Source organism: Urocitellus parryii, unplaced genomic scaffold (assembly GCF_045843805.1).
Source record: "Urocitellus parryii isolate mUroPar1 unplaced genomic scaffold, mUroPar1.hap1 Scaffold_45, whole genome shotgun sequence".
Lineage (NCBI taxonomy): Eukaryota > Metazoa > Chordata > Mammalia > Rodentia > Sciuridae > Urocitellus > Urocitellus parryii.
The window spans coordinates 1,352,076-1,374,567 of NW_027554016.1; the positions used below are offsets into that span (position 1 = coordinate 1,352,076).

A 22,492-nucleotide genomic window follows, 5' to 3' on the forward strand; every position below is an offset into this window, starting at 1 on the left:
CAGCAGTGTCCCTTCCTGGCCTTACCCTGCAGCCCCTCCCGCCAGGCCCCTCGGCCCTCCCCAGGTATTTGAGAATGTTGCTATTTACATCTTGCATGGGGTCAGTCTCCCCCCAAGATGGGCAGTGGCTCCCAGGTGTAAGGATGGCTCAGAGAGCTCTCTAGACTGTGGCAGGAGGCAGCAGGAGAGCAGAGGCGTGCTACCACTTCCCAAGCTGCAGGGCAGCAGTGGGCAGCCCACAGGCCCTAGCCGCTGGTCCCCAAGCTCCAGCAGGCAGGGACACAGGGGTCTTGGAAAGCTGGGCTGAGTGGAGAACCCCAAGCAGGCCTGACCCTGCTGCTTCTGAGGCCTAGGGGTGGATTCTGAGAGTGAGTTGACATGCTTCCCCAATGGCACAAAGTCTCCAATGAATCAACAGACACTTGGGAAATATTAATAAACATTTTTTATGAACTATTACAACAAAGAACTTCAGCAAGAAGGAAAATGAAGTTTATGATCTTTGAGTAAACATTTTTAGCGTAACAGTCTCTGCGACCAGATATTGAAAGAGAAAAAAAATCAAGCTTATAAAACACCATTTCTCTGTTATCAACTGGAATACACTAAAAATAGGATAATGGAAATACATGTTCTTAAAGCATTTCCACAGGAAATGTCCATAATTATGACATTCTAAATCATTTAGCAATTGTATATGCTACATTAACTAAAACAAAGGTATTCCTTATTGCACATTTTAAAATTGGAAGGATACTCTAGCTTAAGTGGGGGATATTTAGGGGGAAAATATTTTGGCTCAAAATGTATACTGCACCAAGGCAGCTTCATTCTAAAAACATAAACCATTTAAAATAAACTTTTATATTTTGAAGCCAATAATCCTTTAACTTGATGAATAGTTTATAGTCCATTTTCTGACTAAGTGTCAGAGGTTAACTTTATGGGCCCTGTTTTAAGGCCTGTGAACAGCCCTCACTAATCTGAGAATTAGGTGTATATGGAGGTTCATCTTTAAAGCCTGAAGGCATTAAGTCTTTTGCAGCAGGTGGTGGCCCATAGTCTTGGGGACCATGAGTTGGAAGTGGTAATGGGGCACCAGGAATGAAGTACTCTCTTGGGCCAAATGAGCCTAAAGGTCTAAATGGTGCTGGTGCGGGTCCTGGAAAAAAATCACGAGGGTCAAAAGGCAAATCCCATTTTCCAGGTGGAACACATGGTGCATATTCTCTGAAGCCTATTGGTGGACGCATACCAGGACCTGGAAAATAAAAAGGAAGTCTGGTGAACATCCTGACTTGCCAGATGAGGCAAACTGAGATGGAACAAGTTTAGTTATAGCCTTTGACCAACCAGCCATGAAGCAACATATTAAGGATTTAAACATGGCTCTACCTAGCTCCAGGCTTGTCTTTTTTCTTTCCCTACTATATTATTGCAGAATTATTTCTATCTCACAAGAGCTCCATTTATATTTGGAAGTACTATATTACCATGACAAGATGATAGATTATGAAATAAGAACTTTACTACATCAAAGAAATTTTGATAAAAGGAAATTCCACTATTTATTACTGTATCCATTAAAAATTCATGAAGTGTTTCAGCATGGACTTTACACATGCCATCAGAATCAAGGTGCATGCCCTCCTGGAAAAGGCCTTCCACAGCCACCTAATTAAATCAGCAATATTTATTAGGTCACTGTTAAATCCTCCTCTTTAACACTTCCCTCTGACTTTTCTCAAGATAAGGAGGGTTTGACTTTTCTATATTCTATAACCTACTGCTTATGCTTCCATTATGGGCGATTACAAACTTTATGTTATAGGATTTTCATATCTGTGACAAAATTTTAAGTTATGGCATGTGTCTCATCCACTTTTCCATCTATTGCAGTGCATATCAACAGAGTTTCAACAAACATCTGCAGAAGTAATATTTCTGGCTTTTCTGTATATAGCCCCTTATCCTTGTCTATGAGAGATAGCTATTGCCTATCTCAGTATAAGATTATGTACTGTCCCATATGTTCCAGAAAACTGGAGGAAAAGTTAAAATGTACTCAGCTTTATCCTTTCATTGTAAAGACCTGAGATAGCAACCAACTGTTTTAGCAAGCAATAGAAATGAAAGATGAATGTGATTTATAAGTCAATCACTACTGTCCAGATCATCATACCAAATGGTGGAGGAATTGGCCGAGGCCCAAAAGGCCCACCGAGCTGAAGTGGTGGTCCATACCAAATGGGAGGTGGTGGAGGCCGTCCCATCGGGGGTCCCATGAAGGGTACCCCTGAGAAAGGAGGGGGCCCTTTCATAGCCATATGAACCTGCAATTTAAGATTTGAAAGCAGTTAAAAGTTTTAAAATTCCTATGTATTAAGACAAAGTATCAACACCGATAAAAGCTAAAACCCAAAACAGGCACCTGTCCAGAGAACACCATCAGTGCAACAAAACTACCCACCCCTCCTGTGTATTCCCACCGACAGCTTACAGAAGTTGGAAGGATGCCACAAGAGGGAGCAGTTTGTTACTGATTATATCTGCACAGGAAAGGGAAAGGCAAGAGGACTGGCAGAGGTTATTAACAGAGGTGATTTCTGACAAGTATGTCATGCTGTATTCACTACAATCTATTTCAAAGGGAGTCCCCCCTCCCCATCACTTCCCTTTCATCACAATAGCTCATTACTTCCATATTAAGAATGAACAGAATAAAATGAAAAATCCATTCTCTACCCATGTAATAATAGCTACTATTCAGAGTATCTTCAGTCAGTCTTTCATATATTATTCAACCTCTGAGATCTTTAAGTAGACTGTCTTATTTTAAATAAGAGGGAACAAAAGCAAATGGAATATCATAATTTGTTGAAGGCCACACTGCATATTAAAGGAACTCAATCCCAGGTTTGCCTCCAAGCCATGCTTTTCCCACCTCTACTCCTCTCTAACAATGGGTCTTTGCTCTCTTTTAAATCTTCTACTACAAAGGGGTTTGGGGTCTTATCTAAGGTGCCCTTAGATTTCTCTAGAGATGTATATTCCTGGAATATATATACACTGGAACTTGAGAAGTATTTTCCATCACAGTGCTATATACTGTACACCATTTGAGATATTGATTTATCATTTCCTATGAGTAGTGGGTTTGAAACTAAACAATTAAAAATTTATTTTATTATAGAGCTGCAGAAGACCTACCGGATATAATAGCAACACAGTTACAAGAGAATACACTTATGTGAACAAATGAGACCATTTCTTGGGACTGGCTCAAGAGGTCATTTCAGATGATCATTGTTTCACTGAAACAGTATTTCACTTTCAGAAAATCTGATACCAATCTAATTCAAATCACTCAAAATAGGGTTTGCACAAATGAAGGAATTCTTAAATAACATTCTTCCAAACAAAAATAAAAATGATGAATTATATAATTTATAATGAATTTACTTTGCCTTTACTTTTACTTTATATGGTGTTTTGTGTTGAACATTCAACACAAAACACCATATAAAGTTAGAGTGATAACTTTTCACATTCTATAGTTCATTATAGTTGTACACACTTAAGCAACATTCCCAAGTTAATGAGAAAAGTAAGCTCAATATTGCATGCAGTTTAAAGCAAACAAGATCAGTGTCATGCTCTGAATATCCTTCCCAGAAATGCACAGAATAAAACCCAATTCAGTTCTCAACCTCTAAGTACTTACTCCAACTGGATGCTCAGTCAAAGAAGTAATTGTGGAGACTGAGGGGGTCTCAGGTTCTTGGGGAACAGTTTGCTTTTTAAGAAACAAAAGGGATAGTACAAATAGAACACAAAGAAGGATAAAGCAAAGAGCAAGTACTGTAGGAAAGCTACATGTTCCTGCATGACCACATGATTCACAGTAACTACAGAACTTACCTCACCCTCATTCGTCACCTTAGCTGGAGAAGAACTTCTGGAACTGCTATTCATGTGAGCTGGACCACATCCTGGGTCTGTTAGAGATCAAAGAATGGATTCAGACTTAATTCTAACATGAAAAGAATAAAAATCATCCATCCACAATTACAGATTCTTTGAAGTTACTTGGTCCCTTTACCAGAGGCAACGGGTTTCCCAGATGCCTCAGAAGACCAGTACGAGGTAAAGGTCCATCCATTGACCCTTGGGAAAGAAAGACCAGAGCCCTTGTATGTATTTTTCAGAAGAAATAAATCACTGGTGGACAGGTCAGGTCAGGATTCAACAATAACTAGAAAGCAACATGAAAAATGGGTTTCCCAGGGGTTGGGGTCATAGCTCAGTTGTAGAGTGTTTGCCTAGCATGTGTGAGGCACTGGGTTTGATTCTCAGCACACATTTAAAAAATAAATAAAGATATCATGTCCATCTACAATTAAAAATATTTTTTTAAAAAAAATGGGTTGCCCAATATGTAAATCACAATTTATGAAGAGACTTAAGTAAAATAAAGAACTGCCTTGGGTTGATAGAACAGCAGATTAATAAGTACTGGTCCTAAACTTTAAGCTATAGACTTGAAGTATGTGTAGGCTGGCTTTTCTTTAGTCTGTATAACCTGACTTCCAATCTTACCAAGACTACAGTCCTATTTAGAATTGGAAATAAGACTCAGTATTTCATGTTGGAAATATGTATGCTACATAAAGTTTAAGGCTACTTTTATAATATTTGGGAAAGGAACACCATAGAGATTTAATTTAAAGATAAAGGTTTACACTTCACAGTGTAAAATTTAAAAGAAAAAAACAATACAGGGACCTCCAGGAAAAAAAAAATGTTTTCTATTCTAGAACAGATTTTACAGAAAACATTCACTAAGATAAAGTAAGAAATTATCTTCTATATATTGTACAGGCCCAAATTCTATGTTTTCATTAGAATATTCAAAAGGGAAAAAAAAAACCAAAACCTTGAAGTAGTTTACTATAAAGCAACATGTGAATGCTCACCAAATCCGTTTCTAGGCATAGCTTTTTGATTAAGAGTAGCAGAAGGAGGTCTCTCAGCTGGCTCTGCTGTCAGTGGAGGGGAACATTCTCCACCACTCACGGGGGATGGACCAAAAGAGCCATTATGGCTCAGTGGACCTAAAGACAACAATGCCATGTTATTACTTTAAGGCAGCCTTCTCGCTGACACCAACCCTCACCTCCCGCTTTAGCAAATCATTCAGATTATTTCATAACCATTACACACAGAAGTAAAAAGTAATTTACATACATTCTGCACCAAGAAATAAAATAGCTCCTTTTACAAAGTGCCCCCTACCTCTCCGAGGAGGATTTTGTAAATTTGGTCTTCCCGGCATAGGTTTTACAATCACGGGTTCATCTTGCCACACTGCCATCTTTTGGGTCATTTCCAATAGACTTGAATATTGAGAAAGAATGGGCTGAATTATGAAACTGCAATCTATTCCTTCATAGATAATATCTAGCATAACCTTAAAACACTATAAAACATATAGTAAGATATCAAAATCACATACTTCTGTCTCAAATTAGCAGCTTCCCTTTTCTCTTCAGCTACAGCTCTTTCTGCAGAACGAGCTTTGAGCTATTAAAGAGAAAATATTCAAATTCAGTTGCGGTAGGCTATGCACAAAATAAAGAAAAGGGGGAAAAAATCTTACCCAATTATCATGAGCTTTCTTCTCATGCATAGCAATCTGAAAAAGACAACATATTAAAAAATATGTTTTTAGGGACTCATTATAATAGCCTATAATTGTCTGTATTAGATATCAAAGAATTCTGCAACTACAGGACTGTATTAATTACTACCTGGTTTTTAAATGAGCGCTCCGCTTTCTGTAATTCTTCTTCCATCTCTTCAATTCTCCGCCTAAGAATTACAACAATTGAATAACATTTGAAACATTCTGACCATTTTCCCTTTATTCCATCAGCTATACTTTTAAAGACTTTATCATACATAAGAAAAACATTTCTATAGTTATATGAATCCAGTGTGATCAAAACTAATACTACAGGCAAGGTGCAATGCCACATGCCAGTAATCCCAATGATTGGGAAGCTGAGGCAGGAGGATCATAAGTTCGAGGTCAGTCTCAGCAATTAAGTGGGAACCTATGCAACTGAGACCCTGTCTCAAAGTTAAAAAAAAGGTCTAAGGATGTAGCTTAGTAGTAAAGCATCAAAAATAAATAAATAAATAAATAGATAGATAAAATAAGAACCTAATACTAATAACTTCTTTATCATTTAATTGCTAGAGATTCTGAATGATAACTTACAATTTCCTTAACTGTTCATCAGTGTGTTCTCAAGTAATTCTGTTAGAAATATCTTCCTCCTTAAAACTTTTTTTCTTTTTTTCAAATTATATCCATAGAAGATTTCCAAGGTCTATCAAATGCCACACTTTTGTGGGTCTTGATAAATCACACAGCAAACTGATTTCTTAAAGAATTACTACAACATACAAACCCCCCAGAACTGTTTGCATTGACCAAGTTCCCTATGGTCTTGCCCATTAGGTATAAGTAAATTTTTGTTAACATTTTTCATTTGTTAAGTTGAAATTTATTTTTTTCTCCTGTGTGAATTGAATTTATTCATATCCTCTCGTTATTTATACTTACATGCTATTTTCTTCTATCTACATAATGTAAAAAAAGATTAAAAAGAAAGCTAACACTAGTTCATTAGACATTGACACCCTCCTTTAGAAACTGAACTCACTTGTAATTTTTAACTTCCTGTACAGAGGAAACCACCTTTTCATCTGCAGCTGACAGCCGCTGCTCTTTTTCTAGTCTCTCATATTCTTCTTGGCTTAGTTTCCTAAAATAAAGCCAGTTATCAAATCAAAAGTTTCTCTTTGTGAATATCACTTCCCACAATTCTATAAAATGCTTAGGCACATAAAATAGAAATTCAAACCTGCAATTTCGTAAATCAAACTCTGGCAAATCACTTACATTTTCTAACTTCTCCTCTTAATTCTCTACTTACCAGTAAATAAAATAAATGTGAAAACAACATGTGCCCCAAGGGCAAGTCTCCTGTGTGTAAGATAATAAAAACTCACTTTACTTCAATTTGGAAGATCAGGACTGATCAACCTAACATAAAATCTTCTAGAATATGTCTTTTAGCTATGCAATTAACCACAGAACATTTTTAACACTTTAGATATCTATTTCAAAAGAATTGTAATTAAGCAAAAAGACCAATCTGAGTTTTGATAATGTCTGTCAACCAGAAAAAGAAGCCAAACTGACCCACAATCAGAGTATTATCTACTGACAAGTTTTAACTCTGATCATGAAACTCAAGATGTTCATCTACTGAGACAAAGGTAGACCCATTTAATGATTTAAAAAATACTATTTTCTGCTATCCTTGTACTACCCTCTTTAGCCATAGTTCCAATTCAAAAGATAATTAACTTGAAACTTAATTTTCCATAAATCAGAAGAACTATAGTAAAAAAGGATTATTGATACCAAATAGAAAAAGGGGATTATATATTCTTATATAGCTTCTCATTTAATTCTTCAGCAAGTATTTTATGAGTGGCTATAATATACTAGTTACCTTGTAAGATGCTAAAGAATAAAAGAGTTCACTGTTTCAGGTATAAATGATGCCTAAAGGAATATAATAATTTTCCCCACTGGCTTAAGAAGGAATATGGAGAAAACTAAATCTTGAAGGACAGAGAGAATTTTGTTTCCAATTATCAAAGAGTTAGTCTGAGGAGCACTAAGAACAATCAAAACATCTTTATAAGAATATAAAATTGTGTTTGAAGGGATCCAAGCTAAAAAGGCAGTGGAGATATATGGATGTGGCCAAGATCCATTAGAAAAAGGAATCTCAGAATTACAAGTAAGGCTGGCACTTTAAGGTACTTCTCTCCTAGGTTTACCCACATATTGAAGATAACACAAAGATATAATGAGTCTGAACTAAGCCTTCATCCAATTCTTGGGCTTAGAGGAAAAAACAAGTGTTTGGGGCTACAAATAAAGGAACCCTTAATAAAAGGCCTAGCCTTTGAGTTTAGATTAGAAAATACTGCACACTTAAGTGATGAACAGGCAAAAAATCCAAAAGGAATAATACTGAAACATTGAAAAGAGAAGTCATTTTTGAATTATCTTAATTGCTGACTAAGTTTAAAGTGACAATCTTACTCAAGTAACCTCAACACTTTTCTATAAGAAGATAACTTCATCTTAGTCCTCAAATTTCATCTATAATTATCACAACAATGTTAGCCAATCAAAACTGACCAGGCACTCCATAAGACAAAATTCTGTGAGAAAAAATACCACAGAAAAGGAAACCACCTAATGGGGTTATCTGCACATGTTTTAAAATCACTGTGCTTTATACAGTCAAAAAAGTAAAGTCAAGATTATGAATTTCAGGGCTGGGAATATAGCTTAGTAGGTAGAGTGCTGCCTTGCATGCACAAGGCTCTGAGTTCAAACCCCACCACCACAAAAGAGGAAAAAAAAAGATTATGAATTTTGTCAAAGGATTAGAAACTATAAAACCAAGAAAAGGTTGGGTGTGGTGACCTACCTACAGTAGAAGATACTCAAGAGGCAGAGGCAGAATGATGAGATTAAAGATAGCTTGGAAAGCAGTAAGACACTAGTCCCTTATGAGAAAGAGAAAGGAGTCTGTGGAGGTAGCTCAATAGTAGAGCACATGGCTCAATGTCCTGGGTTTGAGCTGTAGTACTGAAATAGGACTGGGGTTGTGGCTCAGTGGTGAAGCATGTGCCCCACATGTGTGGGGCACTGGGATCAGTCCTCAACACCACATAAAATACATAAAATATTGTGTTGGGCTGGGGATGTGGCTCAAGCGGTAGCGCGCTCGCCTGGCATGCGTGGGGACCCGGGTTCAATCCTCAGTACCACATACAAACAAAGATGTTGTGCCCGCCAAAAACTAAAAAATAAATATTAAAATTCTCTCTTTCTCTCTTAAAAAAATCCTATAAAAATAAAATAAAATATTATGTCCCTCTACAACTAAAATAATATTTTAAACCCTGAACTTTTTAAAATCCTAAACTCAATGAATGATTTTAGCAGCAGATTTGGGAAGTAAAATAAATCCTAGCGCTTTTAAGATAGGTCAGAAGAAAATATCCAGAAGAAGTAAATCCAGAATGTAGGAGGCAGGGGAAATCAAATTCTAATATGCATTATTATAATCAGAAGAGAGAATGAGGTAAAATCAACATTTAGAAAAAGACTCGAAAATTCAAGAAATGTTTAATGGTCCCAAGCAACATAACTGCAAGAGGAAAAGTGGGTGGGGTGGGGAAAACTACACCTAGGCACTTCCCAATACAACTGTTAAAAAAAACAGAGAAATGACTACAGGAACTAGGGGAGGGATAAGACCAAACAACAATGATAATGGATTCCTTAAAGAAAAAATTTAAAACAGATGGTAATTAATTGGATATTTTTAAATTGCTAAAACTAAGTAACAGTCAAAATTCAGTAGCCAAAAGAAAGATCCTTTAAAAATGGAAACTGGTTTTAACTCTAATCATGAAGTTCATGTCAACCTAATACAGATTATAAAGGTAGCAATATTTAGTGGATAAAATACTATTCTCTATTTATCCTTGTACTACTTTGATACAATAATCAAATGTATCATTAAAGGACAATGTTCAAATAGAATGAAAATAATTTCAAATAAGAAACCAACAGTGTAGAATGCAGAACTACAGAAACTTTAAATGTGTATAAATTGAATGAATGTCTTGTGGAGTTCACAGTATATGAAGTACTAACATACAATGCCACAACAGTTATCAGATTCAGGAGCTACTTAAAGCCCATAAAAAAAAATAATAAACCTATTAATCTATGTCAGGTTTTTATTAAATCCAGAATATATACCATGGCCTTTAAATTATGAGAAGATGAATAAAATTATAATTATAATTATATAATTATAATTCCATTATAATTTAGGATTACATCAAGCTTATACAGGGGATGAGGAAAATAATTAAAAATATTTAAACTATTAAAAAGATACAAGGAAGAAAAAAAAGAACAGGTCATCAAATAGAAAGCAAATTCTTCATAAACCACAGGCACATATTGACATGGACAGACTTATATTTTAGAAAGTCCACTCAAGTGGCTATAGAGAAAATTAATAAGAATATATTATATAAAAGAATATATATATATATATATATAATACATTATATATATATATATTATATATTATATATATTATATAAAAGAATATATAAATGCTAAAGAGTAAAATCAGGTGCAAATAAATAAAATCTGACACAAAAAACCTATTTTTAGAGAATTCAAGTATTTTTGTGGATTAAAAACTTCAAATGAACTTTCAAAAAATAACTAGCTCCACACTGAGAAGATTAATATATAAATATATACTACAAACAAGTACTTCTGTAATCATAACTCCTAAGGTCCTTGCCACAGTTCAATTTTTAGTGTGAACATCTGAGATATTCAAGTCCAAAACTTGTACCATCAATAAGTAAATATTATTCCTTTTTGAAGTTTTTATTCTACTAAAACATGTCATTCCAAATCACTCAGTATTTTTAAAGGTCCAGAGTTAGAGATACAAGTTCAAAACATTAGAATTACATAACTGATCACAATGAAAGGTAATTAAAATAAATAGTGGGATCATAGAAAGGGTCTAGATCTTTGAGAGGTATTTCCACATCAGTGACTGTTAATACCAGTTTACCACTTCCTGCCTTCATATGAATTTGACAATTGATTACGATGTCCTCACAGCCTTAGTTTATGGTTCCAACTACCTCAGGACTCTTAAGACTGACGATGGAAAGAAAAATGCAACTTATAGGAAACAAAACACAAAGGAAAAAAGACAAATCTCTACTTATTACAACTAGAAGAAATTGTAAATAATCTTAAGAAAAGATAAAATTATCTGTTAGTTCACACAGTGATAACAATAACAAACAATGAAAATCTTACTTTTGTAATGCCACCTCATTTTGCTGGTAGAGTTCATTTAAAATCTCCACTTTCTGCCTAAGAGTTTTGCATTCCTCTTCCAGTCCAACTTTAGAAGACCGTAGTGAATTGCAGTCACTTTCTAATTTCTTTATTTGGTCTGTAAAGGATAAAACAGCTTATCTCTATATGTGTACAAGGACTTAAGAACTTGTTTGAGGGAGTAGTGCCAAGAAAAGTAAGAAACATGAAAGCAAGAAGCCATTCTTTATCTTTCTAATAAAATTTTAAGTCTTTCCAACATGGTAATTTCTTCTCAAGAAGAACCCACCTTCTAGATTACATTTTGTGGACTTCGAGGCTCTTAGCTCAAGTTGTAAAAGTTTTAGATCCTCTTCAACTACTGATATTGTAGTTTGTGTCTAAAAATTGCAGAAAAGAGAGGTATTCTTAAAAGTGAGGCACAGGAAGAATTCACAGGCACTATGGGACTCTTACAAAGAACTATACCCGAGAGACATCCATCATCTGCTTAATTTGATCTTTGATCTTCTCGTTCCGATCACCTAAAAAACAAAAGACTTTAGCTTTTTCTTTCCTTACTTTTAACTCTATATTCTCCTAACTTCCCCAAACTAAAGAATGATCGTGTTCAAACACCGGAAGAAAAAAAAAATCAATTAAATAATTAAACTGATTAGACTAATGACTTTTAAGAGAATTGCAAGCTTAGATTTTAAAAAAAAGAGAGGTGAATTTCAGGTTGGGGTTGTGGCTCAGTGGTAGAGTGCTCACCTAGCATGTGTGAGGCACTGAGTTTGATCTTCAGCATAAAAATAAATAGAAGTACTATGTCTGTCTTAAAAACAAAAAAAAGGTGAATTTCTAGTTTGCACAACTAAAATGTTATCTCTGCTATTCTTGTAAGATAAAAGCTTTTCTTCTCTCTCAGATCTATCTTCACCTGGGCAAGTAAGTAAGTGTCTTGTTTAGAAAGATTCAATCCTACATTTTCTCCCTGAATCTACTACCAGGTGTGGTTTGAAATACTTGCTATGTAAGCAATATCCAACTTGGGAGAAAACATTTGGAAATATTTTCCTCATCAGTAAACACTGTTACACTCCCTCTCTAGCTTTCTGATAGTCTCTAGCCTCTGTTCTCACAGCCTTAGTTTATGGTTCCAACTGCCTCCGGACTCTTAAGACTGACTGTGGACCTTAAAACCACAGAGCCATAGAGATGATGAGTATCAAAATCAAGTATCATCTGCATAAGTTAAGAAATAAATTTCTCTTACTGTACAATGTTAAATACTTAGAGGTATAGGATGTGACTATTGTAGCTGCAGTGTACTTACTAGTTTTCAATGGGATAGAAAAAGTCAGTGTTCTTCACATGCCTATTGGTACATTATACCCCAGCAACCCACCTCTGCCAATGCAACAGACATATCTATAGATCCAGTGATGTGTCTACAACCCTGAAGCTTAAGAAGAAATTCAGCCAGCTGAAAAGTGGCATCTGTATACTTAATTAAAGACAGGAAAGCAAAAAAGGATTCAACTTCCCAGAGACTGATCTCACCTGCTACCTCTCCATTGGTTAATTCATCTGACTCATCTGTACTTTGATCCTCAGATTCAGATTCACATTGTAACCGATTCAACTGTGTGATGTAATTAGTCAAAGCCTAGAAAAGAAGCAAAAGGTTGGAAGACTCTCGATTTTAATTCAGAAGATTTCAGGAGAATTCATGAGATGAAACATGTATTTGGAGTATAAACTTACTTTATTAGTATCATCTTTGTAACTAAGAGCTACTTGTAAATCTTTCTGGGACTTCTCAAATGATTTGATTTGTTCACTGAGCTCAGCATGTGATGTACTCCAGTCTTTGACTTCCTGCTGCAACTGAAAAGTCAAAACACATGAATTCATATGGGTTAGGTAGGGGTTTCTGCACTGGATACATTAGGACTACAAGACTTAGACAAAGAAATAGAGAGCCATACTCCTCGGTGGACTCCGTCAATCGAGGGGTTTGAGACCTTGGTTAAGGAAGAGGGCAGAGTGGCCCCAACTCTCACAGCTGCAGTAAGAACATCAGAGCTATCAGGAAGTTGACCCTGTTTTATTGCATTCCCCCGAAAATTGCTGTCAATTCAAATAATTTACCTCCAGCAGGAATGGCTGGGCACATATGACTGTCTCCTAAATTTAGATTCCTTATCATGTAATCTTCCCTTGGCCGGTGAATCAGTAACTACTCAAAACAGGATCATAAAATACTTAATTTTCTGGTTTAAAAAGTTTCTTTGAGGCTATGCAAGTTAATAACTGATTGATATTTGATAAGAAAAGCAATAATCCAAAAATCCAAAACAGATGGAGAACATATATATGCACTCAATTTGGGGAGCATTGTTTAAACTTTGCATATCTAGAAAAGGTCCTACATGAATATTCCTTACCTCAGAAACAGATCCAAGAAAGATACAAGATAATGATATTCACTTCTCTAGTTTACATTATGTATGACATCAAATTTTCTTTACCTGCTCTTTCTCCTTCTTAAGCATGGTATTTTCTTTCTGAAGCTTCCTGCATTCCAACTTCACCTTCGCTTCATGAAGCTTAGTTTCAGTAAGGATAATTTGAAGCTAATGCAAAACACTACAGTTAGTGAATTAATTCCAAAGAAAAAACAAAGTTATACTTTCCCAAACCAGACATCATATAGTTCTCATTTTTTGCACATTTTAGCACACCTCAAATTTTTGGTCCGCAACAAATTAAGATGTAGTATTAATATCCGATAGCAAGAGTTGGCAGCTTTACCTCTGAAAGTTCAGAATTATTCACTGAAATGACATCTTTAAGCTTCTCTATAGATTTCTTATTTTCCATTATCTGCCAGGGGAAAACAGAACACAAAATATGCATTAGGATTTCAGTAGAAATACTGATATATATATATATATGTGTGTGTGTGTGTACACACATATATATACTAAAAAAGATAAACACAACAAAATTTTTGTCAAGCCATCCCATTACATTTCAGGTAAATGCAGGGGGATCCAGATTTGGACTAAGCAAAAAATCAAGAACTGAAAGAGATGAGGGAAAATGAAGTCATAAATATTTCATGGCATCCACAACCTTACTGTTTGTGAGATAACCAGAAAAAAAAGGTCAAAGTATAGAAAATCATAATGCAATAAGTAAATAAAATGTTTTAAAGCATAGAAAATTAACTATAATTAATTACTGTTTCAAGTAAACCAGTTCAAATTAGTAATTTTTTTTCTAGTGATAGAGAAAAAAATTTCCCAAGATCATTTTTAAAATTTTCTTATCTGAAGTAAAAAATGATAAAATTTAAGGAAGAATAGACTAATCTCACATACAGAGGAATTCCAAAAAATTTATAAAGATACTTGCTCCTTAAGGAAGTGGACATAACTCTGCAATCTTTGTTTGCAATGCCTGGGATTGAATCCTGGGCCTCATGCATGCTAGGCAAGTGCTCTACCATGAGCTGCATCCTGGGCTTGTAACTCTTCATACTTTAACTGTGGGCTGTGCATGGTAACTTCCAAAGAATACAACATGACAAGGATTGGAAAGAATTTTTACAGTGGAGAAATCTGATAAATACTACCTCAGCTGGGTGATCAAGCTTACTTGGGGGTAGGATATTTCAGAACACACTGTCTACTATCTTTTGCAACTTTTATGTAATTACAGAAACTTATAGAAATTGAAAATGAAGTATGTAAGTAAACTTTTTTTAAGTACAGAAAATTGATTAATTCATTACTCTTTCAAGTAAAAAGTAAACAAATACTGTTCAACTGGACAATAGTTTTTTACTTGTTCTGCATGTTTCCAAGGGCAGAGCAAAGCAATATGAAAATTATCCAAGGTTGAGAATAAAAATATTTCCTAGGCCCATAAAAATAATTTGTTGTATCAGTACTTAAAAGTTCCACAAAATGGGCAGAAGTGGGTTCGACTTCCTTGACTCCTAATCTTACTTTAGTTAACAGCTGGACTAAGTTCAACTTAACCAATTTAACAAAATATTTCAAAAGCCAAATTGCAGTAACACTTAGCAGCGAAACTCTTACCAAGTCCTGATTCTTAGCATTCTGTTCTCTCTCAGATGCTAACGTAACAAGAAGACTTTTAGCTTTCTCATCCAGAAGTTCTTTATCTTTTTCAAGAAGCTTCACTTTATCCTGGAAAAAAAGGTGTCAATATTACTCACTCATTACATTTACTTTTGAGTTTAGAATGTAATTCCCCCCAAAGAAGGGATTTTTACCTTATATTTAGTTGCTTCATCAGAAAGAATCATATTTTCTTTCATGGTCTCTTGGACCTGTTTCTTTGATTCCTTCATCTATGTAAATAAAGCATTCAGAATTAAGATACACAAATTATAGTGCTACTATACAAGTTACTTCCAGACAAGTGACCCTTTCCAGAAGAAAGCAGTACTTAATACATATGACTGTTTAGAATTTGGATGATTTGTAGGAAATAATGAAACAAAAATTTTAAAATACGATTTTAAAATTAAAACAGGTAGAAATGATTCATGCTAGAACCAAGGGAGAAAGAAACAAAAAAAAAATATTATACCTTCTGTTCATAATTTGACAATTTCTGCATTAGTTCTTCATTTTCTTTCATGAAATTGTTCATCTTTTTGGAAATTTGCTGTTCAATGACTAAAAGGGGGAAATACACAAGATTATTACAATCACTAAATGAAATTCAATTACTCAATCTACTAAAAGCAAAGACATGTTATATGGTACTATGAGGAAATACTTCTTAGCATAACTATTATGCTTTTAAAAAGCAATCTATGCTTATTAGCAATAAGAGTATAAAAATTATTAAAATTTAAGAAAAATATAAGAACAATGATATTTTGCTGGGTGCAGTGGTGCACACCTGTAATCCCAGTGGCTCAGGAGGCTGAGCTAGAAGGATCCCAAGTTCAAAGCCAGCCTCAACAAGAGCGAGACACTAAGCAACTAAGTGAGACTTGGTCTCTAAATATAGGGGGTTGGGGATGTGGCTCAGTAGAGTGCCCCAGAGTTCAATCACAGGTACCCCTCCCATCCAAAATGATATTTCAATTTAAGCTTATTTCACAGATGGGAAATACAGTAAAGTGTTGTAGCTTGATATTCCTCCCTTCTCAAAACACTTTCTTTTCAGAAAATGGAATCATTTCATTCTTTGCAAAGAAAAACAGAAATGAAAACATACTGATTCACATTACCATTCTTTAAATTATCTACTCAATTACTTAATGCATGATTAAATAATTAGCATAGAAATACTCTTCAAATGTAATACATCTGCATTACATCAATATTCAAAGTTAATCTGCCCCAAATTAAAACTTATCATCATCTCCCTATCCACAATTTGTTCCTCCTCTTTATCTCCTATCTCAGAGTTGGAACCATCATCATCTACTCTATTATCCATGCTAGCAACCTAGGAATAGTAAAATTTTCAGGAGGTAAAAAAGATAATAGACATTAAAAGTCACTGTATCTATTTCTAACATACATAAAACACACAACAAACACCAATACAAAGGGTTATTACAAGTTTAAGAAACCTAAAAATTTACCTTGATATTCTCTATCTTTTACCTAGAAGAGAGAAAAAAGATTAAATTTGATGTCAAACATATGCTCAATAGAAACAGCATTCCTAAAACAACAGTCAGAATCATAACCAAGTGAGAATTTAATAACATTCTGGTTCAGGATAATAATTTATAGGATTAAAAATAAGTAAAGTTAACAAGTTAACAAGCCTTTTAAATTTAATTGGTAGTGAGATTTCATAAATAGCCTCTGACATAAAAACACTAAGATATGTACCTTATTTCACAGTAAAGATGTGTGTGTGTATATGTGTGTGTGTGTGTGTGTGTGTCTTCAAAATCATTTACTTGACAATTCTAAATAACCAGGATAAAGTCTAGAAACAATGACTATTCAAAAGGAATCTGAGGAAACAATATTAAAGGCATAATCTTTGTACTAAGATATGCCACTTTCACTCACCAGAAAACATCTTAGAACTCCAATTTAAATTTGGCTATTGGCTGAATTTAGAAACTAAGAGGCTACATCATCTTATTTCTGCAAACCACTAAATATATAGCAAGAAATCTGAAAGGGAAGACTGCTAGAAGAAAATGCACAAGCAACAAGAGAAATGACAATTAACATATTCTGGAAAGGACAAAAACAATCATTTCCAAAAGACAGCAATAAACTGCCTGATAATAAAACCTAAGCAGAATTTTTTTTTAAAACATCACTAAATTTCTTTGTAACTTAGCATATTACTTGTCCTTTCAAACTTATGTTATTAATGGTGATGGGATACTCAGATGTGTCCATGGATCATCCATGGGATCTTCGTAATAGGAAATTGCATTCAGAAAACTCCAACACAGAAATAAATGAACATTTCTTTAATGTCATAGCCTTGCTAACCTTTTACTCAAAATGACAACAGAGGAAAATGGGAAGTAGCATAAAAGCAGTCATCTAAGGTAGGGACTAAAGTTCCAAAGTCAAATGCTGAAACTGAGGAGCAACAAGTTAGGAACCAGATCCCACATAACCTAGTGAAAAGAGAAACAGGTACCGCAGTTCTTGAAATGAAAGAAACAAGAGAGAGAAATATAAAATGGTTTCATGTTTTTCCCTTCTCTTTATCCTTCTATTTCCTTTTTCCTTTTAGCTGAGACAAAGTTCAATGAGATTAGAAAATTCCTCACAGGAATCCAGGCAAACGATTCTTCTATTTAAGAAGGGAATACTTTTTAAGAGATTTTACTCTCAACTGTACAAGGAGAGGAAACTTATCTTAACAATGATATGTCTGAAATAATTAAGAAATCAGAAAAAAGAACACTCAGTTTTGAAAAGATTTGTATCCAATGCTTTTGGCCTCTTTAAATGTTAGGATTTTCATATGCAAAGTCCATTTACCTAAAATAATTTTCTTCCAATTATGTTAAATAACTATGAAACAGAATAACCTACAGTACAAACATAAGTATGTATAAGCCTATACACACACACACACACACTTATACATATATGTACACACATACACAGACATAGACTAATTCTGCTCAGGAAAAAAAAACTTAATGAACAAAACATTTAATGGATTTTTGGACAACACATAATCTATACTTCCAAATAAAAAGGTATTTTCTGAACATATGATCAAATCATAAAATCTGGGAAAATTTATATAAAAGACTGGAAAAATTATCTCATCTCCTTTTTCTCATTTTACTGTATTTCTTTGCAGCATTTCCCCCTGTTTATATGTGTTTATATTAACATACAGTTCATCAACATTTAAATCTTAGTTTCTGCTTTTTTCCCCACTTCACATTTAATTGTGAGCATTTTCTGTACCTCAAAGCTTTGAAATAAATAAATCTGCCTACTATTCCATTAATCAAACATACAATAACCCCTAAATAAATTATGTTGTGCTAAGTCTTCAATCTAATACACTGTTCCATTGAAAAACATTACCAAAATCTTCAAAGCATAGTTATTTCTTTAAGATAGACTACTAGACATATATGCTACATAAAAGGATATTTATCTAACCTATCCCATCTTTTATCCCACTTTTAAGACTTCTGATACATATGAAACTACTGGTTAGGATGGCTGTAAGAATTACCAGTTCTACCAACTGCACCCACACTAAATTATTTTATAAGGTTAGTTTGACTTAAACCACTAATTTGTGTTTTAGCAACTGAAAAAGAAAAAAAAAAGGGGGGGGGGGCAGTGACTATATAAAATAATCCTTGTGCTTATGTGCTAAGGTATAAGTAAGTCAATTTACTCACAACAACAACAGTTCTCCAAAAGAAAATGAGAAAGGATACAATCCCAAAGAAAACAGTGAAAACTACAGGCTTCCATGGTAGTCCATAAAAATCAGGCCCAGGTTGAGTATCATCAGGCAATGTAGTAAACAGCTGAAACAGACAAATTAGAAAAAATGGGAAACCTTAAATTTATAACAAAACAGTCACAAAGAATCATGGCAATTCTAAACCAACCTCCTCATCAGAAAACCACCTCCTCAATATTTTCCAATAGCTTCTTCAAGAGAGAGGATACTGGCAGTCTCATATTTTTTGTTCTCTTGCAGTGTTTTCAAGTATAATGAATCTAAATACTTTTAAAAAAATATTTATTTATGTATCTTTAGTTTTAGGGTGGACACATTGTTTTGTTTTTATATGGTGCTGAGGATCGAACCCAGTGCCTCATGTATGCTAGGCAAGCGCTCTACCACTGAACCACAACCCCAGCCCGAATCTAAATACTTTAAATTGAGCATACATTTCCAGTTTGTAACAGGCCCTATATCATCACATTGTCTAACACCTGGCTAGAATCCCTCTGGATCATTCTTTTCTCTGATAACCTGGTTTTTAGAATTTAAAAAATTCATTTAAGACAAAAACTTAACTATATGAAAGAACTAATTAATTTTATGGCAACAAATAAAAACAATGATGATATATGTATAAGATTTTAAATCTTACTTCCATTCCACTCTTATATAAACACCTTCTGACTGCCTACATGAGAATTAGGGGGTGTGTGGGGGTAAAACCCTTCAAAGTGCCAGACACCTCACCAGACATTTTACCTTGTCAAATCATTTAATTCTTATGATTGGAGTAAGCATTATCTACATTTTTCAGATGAGAACTTTTTTCAAAAGTTTAGTTATTTGCTCAAACTTCTAAATGATAACCTTGGGATTTGAAATCAGATCTACCTGGCTTCAAAATCTATACATTTTACAAGGAAAACAACAACATCATATTTATTACACAAGCCTTGAAATAACACAACCTACAGGAAACAACTTCAGTTGAGGAGGATTACTGTCACAATGGCCCTCCAACCTCTAAAAGCTTTCTCATTCCTATAATTCCTATAATTAAATTCTCCAACCTCTAAAAGCTTTCTCATTCCTATAATTCCTATAATTAAATTCTCCAACCTCTAAAAGCTTTCTCATTCCTATAATTAAATTCTAAAAGTCCAATATCAACAAATACCAATGGGGGGGAGGTAAGTCCTAAAATGCTTAGATAAGCTTCTAGACAGATTAAATGTCTTGTTTGGATCATGATTTTCTTTAGAAAGATCAGCCTTAAGTGACTCTTTCTAAGAAACAGATCTAACCTAATTCCTTTCATTCTTAAAACTTTCTAAGGATCCCCACTATTAATGGTCTAATGCTACTTTGGCTCATGACTTCCTTTAAGATTTGCTGGCCTCTCCAACAGGCCCATCCCCCTCCAACTTCACACTTTACAACACCAACTATTCACATTCTCCTGCCCTCCGAGAATATCCTTTTCTTCATGTTTCCATTTCTCTGAACACATTTCTTCTGACTGCCAGCTTCCCCCACCGTCCTCCACCCCAGCCTGTCTAATCAACAACAAACCACATGTCAGACTCCTGTTTGCCCTTTGTCTGTGCTTCAAACACATCTCAACTACTTTCTGACCTTATTGATCACCCTTCCAACCATAATAAATGCATTTATGGACAATAATGTTCTACCATCAAATAAATACCTCTCTTTCTGCCATTATCTTACTGTGTTTCAAGTGAATGCTGTTATCTCCCTGCCAGAATGAAAGGTTCTGAGGGGAAGAACCAAGTTTTTACAGGTGTGCAAATGTCCAGCCTTGGTAGACAGCAAATCTTCCTCATGTGCTAAACCAAGTAGCCATTAAAGCCACACCCCTATGGCTTTTGTTCCAGGAGCTATCTACTCAAAGGGTCAGGAGTCATTTTCATAAAGACATTTTAAGTTCTTCACTTCATGACCAGAAGCCACTTAAAAACTAATAAATAATCAACATTCTAATTGAAGAAACTATGTCAAACTTACCATCTTAGACAAATAAAGCAAGAATGAATGTAACAAGAAAAGTATGCTGTCCAAAAGGGTGGCATCTTCTGGCTCTTCCACATTTATCTCTAGTTGGTTTTCTGTATCAGCAGCATCAACAGGAGTACCTTCTGTTATAAGTAGCTCTAAAATTGAAAGGGGAAATGGCTATTTTATTTTATGCTATAGAATAAGAATTGTCTCTCTTCAGTTTCAATATTCATTGAGTATTTCACTAAATATATGAGTCACAGTGCCTGGAATATGTGGCTCTCCTAAAGACAATTAACACAGAGAAGAAAACTTCAAAATCCTAATTAGAGCTGTCAGACCCTTCAATTATAAAATGAACAATCTCCAGTCTACTCTCCACTACTTCCATGGCCATACAACTGCTACCAGAACAATATTTACTCGAGGAAAATTTTTAAACCAGAGATATATAGACAGGGTCACATTCAAAAAACATGGATTTAGTGCTGGTGAAACTTGTGTTTAAAATTTTAGGAAAGCTGAAAGAGAGGGAATCTTGGTTTGCAGATTTGCAGGTGGAATGAGCCAAGGCTTAACACAGTATCTGGCACCTGGCAGAGATACTCAACAATTATTTATTGAATGGACAGATGACAGCTATTTAAAAAGAACACAGTAATACCAAGAGAGACTAAAGGGAATTGGGTACAGACCTGCATTGAGGCTCTGTGAATGAGGTAGAATTCCAGTTAGACCTGAGAGCTTGTAGGGGTGGAATTTCAGTATGAGTTACATGAGCCTGGGGTATGTTTGATAAAACAGCAGGAGTCCAACATGCAGTTATTAAGAAGTTGGACCAGTTGCCTCTAAGGTCTTTCTCAACCCTGAGATTCTATTCACTACTATATTTTTAAGCTTTTGCCTAATTTTTATTTAGTTTTTGATGGACCTTTATTTTATTTATTTGTATGCAGTGCTGAGAATCAAACCCAGTGCCTCATATGTTAGACAAGCGCTCTACCACTGAGCTACAACCCCAGACCCTCCATTCACTATTGGTCTATGAATTTGACTGCTGGTGAAGTCTGCCCCATTGGCTCAGCATCTCAGCACCTGAGACACATTAAATGACTTTTGGGAAGATTTTACCTATTAAAGGTCATTGACATCATTTTGTGGTGGAACCTAAAAGGCCAGGGAAATAATTCATTCTTAATTTTGTAAGCCAAGTTATCCCTAATCTTGAAAGTTTTGGAGCATGAAAATAACAAATCTTAATGGTGCGTGATTCATTTTCAGAAACTTATGGAGTTAAAGACAGTTCAGAAGTCAGTAGTGTTCATATATGGATGCAATGTCTTCTGGAAAATGGGAGAACTGATATGTTATTCCTTCTCACATTAACTGAATCCCCCCCCTACTATGAGTTCTCCTACACTCTGTGTGTGCAAATGGTAGGGGGGTTCAGATCAGTGCTGCCAAGCCCTGCACTGG

At 34.9% G+C, this 22,492-nt stretch overlaps 1 protein-coding gene across 1 annotated transcript in view; it reads right to left on the reverse strand.

The window, feature by feature from the left end:
• Window positions 1-440: 440 nt before the first annotated feature.
• The window catches only part of LOC144252536 (transport and Golgi organization protein 1 homolog), a 32,621-nt gene continuing 10,569 nt past the window's right edge, over window positions 441-22,492 (reverse strand). Inside the window, exons 8-30 of the mRNA XM_077794797.1 lie at window positions 21,026-21,171; window positions 18,945-19,076; window positions 16,674-16,695; window positions 15,662-15,750; window positions 15,342-15,419; window positions 15,145-15,255; window positions 13,850-13,921; window positions 13,567-13,671; window positions 12,800-12,922; window positions 12,596-12,701; window positions 11,519-11,574; window positions 11,340-11,430; window positions 11,030-11,168; window positions 6,732-6,833; window positions 5,811-5,871; window positions 5,660-5,695; window positions 5,516-5,583; window positions 5,296-5,396; window positions 4,977-5,114; window positions 3,922-3,998; window positions 3,725-3,796; window positions 2,183-2,333; window positions 441-1,261 (exon numbers count right to left, since the gene is read on the reverse strand). Of these exons, the coding sequence (XP_077650923.1) occupies window positions 942-1,261; window positions 2,183-2,333; window positions 3,725-3,796; window positions 3,922-3,998; window positions 4,977-5,114; window positions 5,296-5,396; window positions 5,516-5,583; window positions 5,660-5,695; window positions 5,811-5,871; window positions 6,732-6,833; window positions 11,030-11,168; window positions 11,340-11,430; window positions 11,519-11,574; window positions 12,596-12,701; window positions 12,800-12,922; window positions 13,567-13,671; window positions 13,850-13,921; window positions 15,145-15,255; window positions 15,342-15,419; window positions 15,662-15,750; window positions 16,674-16,695; window positions 18,945-19,076; window positions 21,026-21,171 (2,396 nt within the window). The 3' untranslated portion in view covers window positions 441-941. The remainder of the gene's footprint in view (window positions 1,262-2,182; window positions 2,334-3,724; window positions 3,797-3,921; window positions 3,999-4,976; window positions 5,115-5,295; window positions 5,397-5,515; window positions 5,584-5,659; window positions 5,696-5,810; window positions 5,872-6,731; window positions 6,834-11,029; window positions 11,169-11,339; window positions 11,431-11,518; window positions 11,575-12,595; window positions 12,702-12,799; window positions 12,923-13,566; window positions 13,672-13,849; window positions 13,922-15,144; window positions 15,256-15,341; window positions 15,420-15,661; window positions 15,751-16,673; window positions 16,696-18,944; window positions 19,077-21,025; window positions 21,172-22,492) is intronic.